The sequence below is a fragment of the Plasmodium brasilianum genome, chromosome 5 (genome assembly GCF_023973825.1).
Source record: "Plasmodium brasilianum strain Bolivian I chromosome 5, whole genome shotgun sequence".
Taxonomy (NCBI): domain Eukaryota; phylum Apicomplexa; class Aconoidasida; order Haemosporida; family Plasmodiidae; genus Plasmodium; species Plasmodium brasilianum.
Window position 1 is genome coordinate 1,506,848 of NC_090118.1, and position 12,507 is coordinate 1,519,354.

Consider the following 12,507-nt stretch of genomic DNA (forward strand, 5'->3'; position numbering starts at 1 on the left):
AAAGATACCAAATAATGGAATGAATGAAAAAAAAGATGTATTTTATAATGAAAAGAGGAAATTAGGAAAAAAACGAATGATCAAATAGAAGTTCTCCAAAGAGTACGGAAGAGAATAAACATGTTATGAAAAATAATTATTGCATATATGAAACAAAAAAATATTCTCTATTGAAAAAAAAAAATATTCAAAGAACTTGATTTTGAGAATTTTCTTAAAAACAACAGGAAAATTAGTAATAAGTTGTACAACATAATAATATGTAAAAAATAAGGATTACGACTTTCTTTACTTTTATTATTGTTATTATTGATACCTGTAGAATTATTATCATATTATGCTTATGATTATGAAATTTTAAAAATGTTGTTTGAGCCTTTTAATTGGATATTTGGAAATAGGGGTTGGCAGAAAACTCTTGGTTCATGGTTAAAATCATCTCCTTTTAGTGAGTTGTTAAAAGTTATAAAAGATGAAAAAAATGTAAATTTATATGTTTCAAGTTTTTTTAATACTTTAATATACTGCATACCCTTCCTTATATTAGGAATTACACTTATATTTTTATTTGTTTATTATCATAAAAAAGTTAAAAAATATGAAAAAATTAAGTTCAAAAAAAGATAAAATTTATAATATGAAAATGTTTCTTTCTTTAAAAAACTATTATATATGAACTAATGTATGATATATATTTAGTCATAAACTTAATATAAATATCTGCAACTACATATGTTTTGCTCCTACACGTACATAAACATTGGAATTTTTACATATCAATGTAAAAAAATATATTTATAGTTTCATTGTGAATATGAATGTTTTGATATTTCTAAGTTTGTACATTATGTTATATTTTATGAATAAATATATGTTATGCTAATATATATATATATGTATGCATGTTACTGTTTCAACAGAATCCTATTCAAAACGGATGAGTGTTAGAAATAATATATAATAAGAGAATTGGTATATTTCTATTTTAGTATTATGCTAATTTATATTTGTTCTATAAGAAATAATACTTTATATATTTTACCGTATTCTTCTTCTAAATTATTTTTTGTTGCTTCAATTAAAAAATTTTATTAATTTTAAATTAAAAACAAATGTTTCTTGTTTCTATTTAATTATATGAAGTAAATGTGTTTAGTTGAATAGATATATATATATTTTGTTTATTAAAATAATATATAAAATTCATGTTTTTGCAGGTTGTTATTTATATAATACAACAGAAGAATGTTTTGATACAATGGAAATTATCATCTGATATTGAGTAATTTAATGTATCACATTCTTATACATTAATATTATCATAAGAATTTAAATTACTACAATATAGAATGCAAACATTTCATTGAAAAGACATATTAATATAAAGAATTTATAATTTAAAAATAATATATATATATAATATATTTATTTTTTTAATAATTTAGAGATGGTTAAACAAATTATAATAATAGAATTAAAAAAACGTAATATATTTTTTCCAATGACTTATATATACGCATATTAATGTTTATAATCTGCGAGTATATTATACATGTTATTAGATATATTGGTACATTAAAAATGTAATTTGCAATAAAGAAATAAATATAACATAAAAACATAATATAAAAATCCCACAAATAACGTCAAGAAATTTTATTCTCTTGAAATAATAATAAAAATATACATTATTTGGTAAGTACAAAATTTTTTTATTTATGATATAATATATAAAACGATATGATATTTTTATAATAAATGTTTAGTTATTGCAAATTATTCAAATATTATGAACTGAAGTACCACATGATAAATGTAAAAAGGTTCTTAATTTCTGCGTAGATAAATATATTGAATACTCATAAATGTATTTCTTAATATGGGTAAATCACTAAATTCCCCACCTATTAAAGATGCAGTGCATTAATATAAATTATATATTTAGAAGTACATAATAACGAAAACACTAGTGAACATACAATGGAATTCAGAAATATATTACAAATTGAAAAGAATTATATATATATATATATATATATATATGTGTGTACACTTATATATATAAACAATTCACTATATTTGTGTTGATTAAAAGAGAACTTATTTACATTATAATGAATATAAAATATGACAACATAATAGTTTAATTTTGAAAAAATATAATTAATTCAAAAAAAAAATATATATATATGTAATTTATAGAAAATTTTTCTAAAATGTGTTTTGAAAAAATAAATGATCCTAAAATTTATGAACTATCCATACAATATTTTTAGAATAATTTTACAATAAATAGCATACAATTTTAATAGTTCATTATATAAATTAAATATTAATTTTTATTAAAATTTTCAAAGGATTAATATATAATTTTTATGAAAAATGTTATATATGAGTTAATAAATAAGAAAACATAATAAGAATACAAGTTAATGATATTAATTGGTATTTAGGTATATCATGATAAATTTATTAGTATTTTAAAACAATATAAATATACTACTTTCAAAATATCAATTTTTTTTTTTTTTGTAATATAAAAATAGTATTTTAAATGTAATTTGTTATTATTTACTTCTAAATTTATTATTTTATTTTTTGGAAAAGCAGTAATTTAAGTTAACAATTATGCATCTTTATATTACATAATTAGAATAATTTATTATGTACAAAATTAATTTTATGTTTTTATGTACTTTAACATACAGATAACCTGTATACCTGAAAGCAGAAAATTTTTTCTTCTAAAAATATTTTTAAGAAAATATTATTTTAATCGTTTATTCTTTAATTTGAATCTCTAAATAGATTTGTTCCTGATATCATTCATTTGTAAAAATTAAATAAAAAAATAATATATTTTTGCTAATATTGTTAGCAAAAAAAATTACCAAATCATATATTTTGCCAAATTATATTTTTATTATTTTTAATTCTTCAAGTACATATTATGCATAGTATATCATACTTATTTCAAAACATATATAATTAAAAATAATTTAAAATTTTAGTAATTTTATATAATATTTCTGGAAAAAAAATTTTCTTAATATTTTTTATTTTATATTAATATTACTTCTAAATATATATATAATTAAAAAAAAAATAAAAAATAATTAAATGAATTATAAAAATTTTCATTTAAAAATAATGGTATGAACTAAACATAAAAATTATAATTAAAAAAGAAAAAAGCTATTTTTATTTGTCTTTATATATATTTTTTAATTATTTTAGGTACTATTTAATAAATTTGATATTTTATATATATAACAAACAATAAGTTTACACAAATTTTACAACAAATAAAGCACAAAAAAATGTATAAAATATAATTTCCTTCATTTATTTTTTCTGCTAATTACATTTTATAATAATTTTTTATTTTTAGTAATAGTAGTTTTTTAAAAATAGTATGTTTATAATATGAAAATTATTATTGAGTATTTTATTAAAATTAGTAATTATTTTCTTAATTAATAGAACAGTATTTTTCATGTTTTTTGCATACCATGTTGTAAGTGAATTCAGTAATTCGAAGAATTAAGCAATAGTATATTTTTTTTTATTTTATTTTTATAAGGATTAATAGAAACGTTATTTAATTGTAATAATATAAATTAATTAAATTATATATTTTGAATAAATATTAATATAAAATGAAATTATATAATTTTAATTGAAGTATTTTATAATATTAACATAAATATTTAAAGATATATTTTTAAAGTTATTTTTCCTTTTTATTGTTGCAAAAAGCATTATAGTTAGATACAATTAATTATGTTCTTTAGAAGAAAAACAAAAAGAAAATGTTTTAAATAAATATAGGATCATATGTCATTAAAAAATTGTTATATATTTCAAATTTTTTTCTTAATATACTACAATATTAAAAATTTATATAATGAAACAAAATTGTAAGTCATTTTTTTACGTTGAAATTGCTATCTTTATTATTTTAACCTGGATATATCATATAAACAGTGGTGTGGTATGGTTATAATATTTAAGGATAATTGCATCGTTCATATTTTTATAGTTCTATATTAATACGTTTTGTTAATATAAAATTATATTTTTTTTTTAAATAATAAATATTTATTTTCATTAGAATTTATATAATAATTCTTTGGATAAAACTGACAATATTTATAAAACAGTAAATACAAGAACTTGTCGATTTCTAGAAGAATATGAGGAAAGGAAGGGTTCGAATATTGTGTGGATAAAAGGAGATATACCAACTATTGATGAGTTTGAAAAATTGTATCCACATAATAATGCAAAAGTAACAAAAGAAAGATATAAACATACAAATGGATGTTCCTTAAATAATGAAGTAGGAGAAAAACAACGTAGGAAAAGTAAATTTTTTGTATACAAAGTAGCAGATCCATATTTTCAAAAAAGGACGTTTGACAAAACATATTTTAAAAATAAAGTTAGAGATTTTACGAAAGAAGATTTCAAGTTTTTAAGAAATAAAATAGAATTAAAGAAAGATTTGTTTTATGTCATATCTATTTTGTTTGTACCAATTATATTAATACTAAATGTTATAATAATTTTACACCGTACTGGGGGGATAAAAAATTTTGTGGCAACATGGACAACATCTTATTATTTTAGTGTAGGATTTGTTATATTTACATTTATAGTTATGGCAGCCATTATTTATATTTACAGAAAAATTGCAAAATATGATAAGTTTGCACTTATAAAAAATAAGTTGAATAATACTATGTTCCCCTTATTATAGAGATAACTCAATTATTACTAACAAACACTATGAGTTTTAATTAATATATCGAATAAACAGATATACCTGTAGTTATATAGTTTTTAAGAATCTACTTGTATCATATTAACTTTTTTGATCTGCAATCTTAAAAATATGTGCTTTTAGTTTTATTTGCAAACATGAATGTTTTAATGTTTTTTATTGATATTTTAAATTATTTGCAGAATCTAACATAGAATTATGGCTTTAAATTATTGTTTTTGTATTTAACTAATTTTTTATGGAAAATATATATATGGCACTAAAATTAATATATAAGAGAAGTCGTATAATTATATTGAAGTTTTGTGATAACATATATTTTATCTATAATTAGTTCTTCTTATTATTTTTTACTTCTTCTAATATAAATGATTATTTGTTGAGGTAATTAAAAAAATACTTATCTCTTTTAAATGAAGAATAAATGTGTCTTGGTCTTTATATGAATATGCGAAGTTAATAAATATAGTTGCAATATTATATTTATTTAAGTTTTAATTAAATTCTCTTTAGAAATTGGCTATATTTTACATGAATATTACTATGGTGAAATTAATTTTATTTAAATTATAAATTCACCTAATAAAATATTCTAATAAAATTAAAAGAAACAACAAAGTGAAATTTATTATATTACATAATATGGGTAATTTCAAACGATATAATTAATAATTAATTCATATTTATTATGATTTGTTGTTTTTATTTTACTATGAAATAAGTTTTTTAATTAATAATTAAAATGTTATTAATGAAAAAAAATATGATACATAAAAATTATGATATTTTAAATAATTGTGGAAGAAATGTATGCATTTTTTTTTTAATTTCAATATTTTTATTATGTTTTATACTTTTTTAATGTTATTAATATTATTGCATGTTACACTCTCTTATAATTTACAATATTTGCTTAATATTAGGATTTATTTTATGTATGTTGAATATAGTGTTATATTTTTTTTATTATAGTTCATTATGTATATTTATTAATATTTACGTATAAGAGAGGGAATGAACATATATTAAATAAAGTTGGTCATTTAATTTATAATTGTTCTGAATTTTGTACTGTATATTTATTGAATTATAAAATATTCAATGGGTGAATTAATTATTTTAATTTTACTTTTTTTTTCACTTTGTCAATTTTATATTAGATAAATGCATATGCAATTATATGAAAAAGGATTGTGCTAAATATTTTTATAACAAACAAAATTATTTTAATAAAAGTAGTCAATAGATAGATTTTATAGAAAAATATTATTGTAGGAAAGCATTTAAATGAACATTTTAATGGTAGGAATTTTAATGTTTAATAAAAATATGTAAGTTTATGTTGACATATTTTTGTAGATCTATTAGAAATACTAGCATACTTTAAAAGTACCAATAGCCATATAATAGAGATCATTATGAAACTGTTAATGAATGAATCAGTAAGAAAATAAAACTTTATGTGGAAATATATATAGTATAATATCATTTATTTTTAATCATTATACTGTAATATAAAATGTTATATATCCTATAAATATATAATATTAATAACATTATTGATTAGAAGAAGAATATTAAATTATTATAGAACACATGTTCAATAGAAAAGAGTATTATACGTGATATTATATCTAGATCCATATAAACAGTGTTAATATATATATACCTAATAATGCTATATATTTATGTTTTATACATCTAATAAAGAACAAATTAAATGTTACAAGGTTTAACGATCAGATTATTTCTATGAAATATCTACTATTTATTTGTCTAATTTAATTATTGTTAGAAACATTTTGTGGAGAATTATAAATTTTGTCCATCATAAAGCTGTTCCTATGATTAGAAGAATTATTATATTTATCATTATATTATCGTACATACATAATTTTGATTTAATTATATTTTATAAAAATAGATTTAAATATTTAACATAAAATAAATTTATGACAAAAGGATATTTCTATTTTTATTCTTGTAAAAATTAAACATATAAACTTTTAATAATAGCTATTTACAAAAGAAGAAAAGAAAAAACTTTTAAGAAAAATGAATATGGCATAAAATGGTAGAGAAGTCGAAAAAATTAATATATTATTCATTTTATTAAGTTGAATTTATATGTTTTCATAACTTATTTCTTATCATACATATTAGAAGCTAATACTTTTATATATTTTTTAGTGTTATCCTATTTTTTATGTAAAAAATTTCGTTTAATTATTTAAAAAAAATATATATATATATATGAAATAATAAAAGCATATAAAAAATACTGTTGTCATTATGAATATTGCATTATATACATATAATATAAATGAATAATATATAATTATGTCATTCTTGGAACTTGATTAACTAATGGGAAAAAAATATATTAACAAAATAATTATTTTTGTTTTTTAAAATTTTAAAAAATTTTTAATTTTTTTCTTTTAATTTTTAACATATTGAAATAAGTACAATATGATTTTTTTTTTTTCTTTTTTTTGACAATAATATTCTTTTGAATATAAAAAGTTTATCATTATTACGTTTATTGTAAACGTACAAAGAATAAAATTACTAAGATATATGATAATTTTCCTGTTATAAAAAATATATATAATATTTGAGAATAATAACTGTTTGTATTTTCCCTTAAAAATATGTGTTTTTAATAGTATGTGATGAAATAAAATTAGGGGAGTTTATTCTAAATTATTTCATAAGAAAAATTATTAAATTATTTATATTCATAAATATTTTTTAGGATCCTTTTATGTATAGCTTATACGTATAATTTTTATTGTTACATTCATTTGTAAAAAAATTTGGCTATAAATATTTTTTAAATTATAAAATTTATTACAGTACTTTTAGGCTAAATTCAACTTTACCTTTTTATTATCATATTAATATTTCTCTTTATATATATATATATATATATAGATATATATACATTTTTAAATAGAATGAGTAATATATGGAATTTTACAATTTTTAAATATTCTGTTAAATAATAAGGAATTATATTTAGATTTGGATATATACTATAATGCTATAAAATCATTATACAAAAATATAGGGTAAATTATTATAGTGTATTTGAAAATATATATAAATTTACAGATTTCGCTGTAACAATAAATTTTATTATATTAATGTAGAACAGTTTATAAAAGAATATGTATTTTGTTTAGATAGATATTAATGCATCTTTTATATAATGAGAAATTTATTTCATAAATGTGTACACTTTTTCTATTATATTTACTATGTGAAAAATTAATATTATTTAGCTATAAAGGGAAGCTCTGCATGAAAAATGTATATAATTATAATTATTCAAAGAAATACATTATTAAAATTAGCTTCTCTACATTTAATATATAAAAGAATTCATAATTTGTATTTTATATATTTTATATTTTGTATGATTTTAATATTTATAAATGTTAATAAATCACAATTTTTTTTTTGAAGCCTAACAAAAATAAAATTATTTAATTGTTGTACTCTATTAAGTAATTAAATTATATATTTTGAATACTTATTAATGAATGCAAATTATATTATTTATAATATAATTATTTCTCTATAAATAACATTAACACATAATTTACATTATTCATTTTTAAAGTTCCTAATCTTTGTCTTGTAAAAAACGTTTTAATTATATATATGTTATTATGATTTTATAAATAAATAAAAAATTAATAAAATATAAATAGTATCCTTTATAATTAAAAAACTATTATAGTATTTTTTGTTGCTTTCTTACTGAATATAATACAATTTTAATATTATATATCATAGAAAAAAAATTTAAGTCAATATTTTTTATTAAAATTTGGATATTTATCCTTTTAGCTTCGTTATGTCATAACTACAATGAAGAGGTATGAATAGATATTATTTAAGGAAATTTGTATTTTTTATTTATCCGGTTCTTATTTTTATCCATTTTCATTTTGAGATTGTGATTAATTATTCTTTTAAATAATAAATGTTTCTTTTATTTATTAGAGTACTTTTAATATGTTGGTGAGTGAGCATGGGTACGATATAAAATTGGAATTAATAAATTTTAGATTATTAGCAAAATGGGAAGAAGAAAATGATTCAAATATTATAAAATTAGAGAAGGAAATAACTAATTATGAAGAGAATAACAAAAAGGTTATATCCAATAATAGAAAGGGGAACAAATAAACAAACCAGCAATCTAGGAGAAATTCATTATATAAAGAAGAATTCAATTAGTAATACAAGACACACAAAAAATTAATATATGGAAGAAAAAAATTATCTCGATTTGAAAGAAATTTTTTAAAAAACTTGATTACATAGATTTTATTAGAAAAAAACCGTCAATTAGTAATAAGACATACCATAAATTAGTAAGTAAAAAGTTTGGACATAAAATGTTTTTGCCTATTTTAGTACTCTCGTGGTTGATATTAGCTCCATTAGGAGGTTTTATTGGTGGTTTATTTGATCAATCTAAAGGTTTGTATATTAGTAGTGGATCATCTGTAAATGTTGTAACTATTATAATCAATGAATGTGCTATAACATTTTTTGTATTATTGGGTATATTAATTGTCATATTTATGATATGTTCTGCTTTTACTTATATGAAATTTAGAAAACATAAAAGAACTAAGAAAAGGAAATATTAGAATGAATAAAATAAATATTCTTATTTATGTGTAATAGGAATTAATATGAATAAATAAATGTAATATAGTTACTTATTTTATAAAGATATGCATAATTACTTAAATTACACAAATGAACGTATGTTTAGCTATACTTTTTGTCACACAAGAGTAAATAAATATACTATTAGTATTTTTGTGAGCTTTGATGTTTTAATGTTTTTCAAAGTATATTTTAGAGTATTTTTTCTACTTAATTAAATATTATGTGTTTATATTTATATATTTAAATATATTCTTATGAAAAAGACATATTTGTAGGTACAAATTAATATATAATAACTTATTTTATGCAATTATATGAGAGTAAGATAATTTGTATTTGTAAATAAAAAATGCTTGTCTGAATTTATTATATTGTTTTAGTTAATAATAATTATTTGTTTATTTACCTTTAATGACACTATTACTAGTTTTGAAATAAAAATAAATATGTATCATTTTTTATTTATTAGAAAGTAATGCGAATATTTTAGTGCATTCATATATATTTACGTATTACTTATGAATAATCGTAAATTTTATTCTGTAACAAATGTTTTATGACAAAAATAAAATAAGCTTGTTTTTTGTAAATATCATTTTAATTAATGATTAATTCTTTTTAGTGTTTTAAAAGGTAAAATATAAATATATTATAAAATAATACATTAATTAAATATAGTTTAAATGTAATTCTTAAATAATTAAAAATTCTAAAATCTTCACAATTAAATGAAGAGTCAAATGTATTTTCTATGAAATTATTGTTTCTATATGTATCTTAACTTCACATATACAAAGATCTTTAAATATATATTATATCAAATATTTATATATAAATATACTATAAATTATTTTTATGACGTATGTCAAAAAAGGAATATTACTGTGAATAAATATAAATTAGTTATTCTTAGATATTTTGTTGAAATTGTTTTTATTTTTCCTACTAAATAATAGTGAATATAGAAATTTTTGTTATATATCTTCAAAAATAAAAATTTTCAAAACAAATAATGATAATGAATGTATATAATCTTACATTCATGATATTATAAGTAAATAAATAATTATATGTTTGTGCTCTTTTTTATTCATTCCTATATATATATTAATTAAACTATTAATGCTATTTTCAAAATTAATATATTTATTTATTTTGTATTGATAATTACTAATTCTTTCATATTTATATTACTTATCTTTTATGCAAAATATGATAAAATAAAACATTCTTATTTTATATAAAATTAATGAATATAGATTTAATATTTAGAATTAAGATTATGTTTATTGCTAAAAAACACATATTATAAGTTAGTATTTTAATATTTATTATGTATTTTATATGTAGGAAATTATTAATTTTAATTTTTACTATCAATTATCAATAAATGAAAGAATAAATACTTCTGTTAATGAAACTATATAATTATTGATTTTATTTTATTCTATAAAAAACGGTTATATATGTATGATTAAATAAGCTAATAACAATAATATATATGCATTTATATTTTTGAATGTATTATGCATATATATTGTAGAACCAAGGTTATCTTTGTATTAATATATTTTATAAATATATACTTATTAATTTATTTAATTTTATTTATTTATTTTTTTTAATTAATTATTTTTTAGATTAATAATTTGTTTAGAAGAATTTGTATCAATTCATTATTAATATTATTAAAATAATAAATATAATATTTTTATGATTATCTCTAGTATCCATATGAAACAAACAGTAAAGGATAAAAATATAGGAATAAAATATTTTAAATTTTCCTGGATTATTTGATAACAGGTGTATTTTATTAAATTAATTTAAGTTTCATAAGGGTTATAAATTAATACATTATTTTGTGTTGTATATATATATAAAACTATATAAAAAATAATACCTGTTTTCTCCTACACAAATTATTCATAAAAAAATAAATTATATATGGAATATTTTCCAAAATATTAATATATATTATCATTTCCCATTTCGTAGAGTTATTTTATATTTTATGTTATATTAATTTAATTTTTATCTTTAAATTATCATAATTACTAAAGATATATTTTTATTAAATTTTTCTTTAACTTTACTTTTTTTTTTTTATACATATAATATGTATAACTTGTGATTTTTTTGTTTTTAGGAAAATAAAATAGAAACTAAAATGTATGAATTATTATATTTTAAAAAATTTAGTTTATTTATTATAAATGAAACATTATTATTTAAAATATTTAATAATTATAATGCTTTATGTGTAATTTGACAGACAGTTGTAAAACAGTTACATTTGAATTTTGTTTTTTAATATATAAAAATGTTGATGATAAACTAACCCCATAGAGGATACTAATAAAATTATATAGCATCAATATTTGTATATATATGGTATTTTTCACATGCTATCTTAAAACTTGTGAAATAAAAAAACATATTTATTTTATTTTATTATTTTTTTTTTTACATTCTGTTAGTGCTTCTGTATTCAATATATTTGTTTTTGTTTCTAATTATAAAATAATGCTTAAATTGTATAATATGTATAAAATGGTAGTTTTATTAATAGCAAAAAATAAAAAAATTAATAATTATATGCATCATAAGAGTTCATATAACTATTAGCGTTACATATTATATTTTTTATTTTAAATATATAATAAAAACTCTAATGAGAAAAAAAGCGTTATATTATTTTATTTTTGAAATGTAATAATAATTCAAGAACTGCATCCAAAAAATTAAGGAAGAAAAGCTAATCATCTATGAGTAAATCTTTTGCAGAGATAGATGTTTTCTTTGAAAAACGAATATATGAGAGATTTAGTCATATATATAAATAGAGAAACAGTAGAAATCCTGTCCTGAAAACATATTTAAAACTTTCAGTATATATTATAATCTTTTTAACATTTGTTTTACCAGGAATATTTTTTTTAACAGCTCTTATTTTAACATCTTTAGCTCTTTCTTACACATTAAGTGATGGAGGTGAAAATAATGATGGAATTTTTACTATAATA

The 12,507-nt window shown here is 17.3% G+C and overlaps 2 protein-coding genes across 2 annotated transcripts; both read left to right on the top strand.

Annotated features, from left to right (window-relative positions):
- Positions 1 to 3,907: 3,907 nt before the first annotated feature.
- On the top strand, positions 3,908 to 4,762 carry MKS88_001570 (uncharacterized protein; the record flags this gene model as incomplete). The annotated part of the gene is made up of 2 exons (XM_067214508.1): positions 3,908 to 3,994; positions 4,115 to 4,762. 2 exons carry the CDS (start codon positions 3,908 to 3,910, stop codon positions 4,760 to 4,762), a joined length of 735 nt encoding a protein of 244 aa, XP_067074936.1.
- Positions 4,763 to 8,812: 4,050 nt separating this feature from the next.
- On the top strand, positions 8,813 to 9,456 carry MKS88_001571 (uncharacterized protein; the record flags this gene model as incomplete). Its single annotated transcript, XM_067214509.1, has 2 exons — positions 8,813 to 8,953; positions 9,097 to 9,456. 2 exons carry the CDS (start codon positions 8,813 to 8,815, stop codon positions 9,454 to 9,456), a joined length of 501 nt encoding a protein of 166 aa, XP_067074937.1.
- Between the last annotated feature and the right edge of the window lie 3,051 nt (positions 9,457 to 12,507).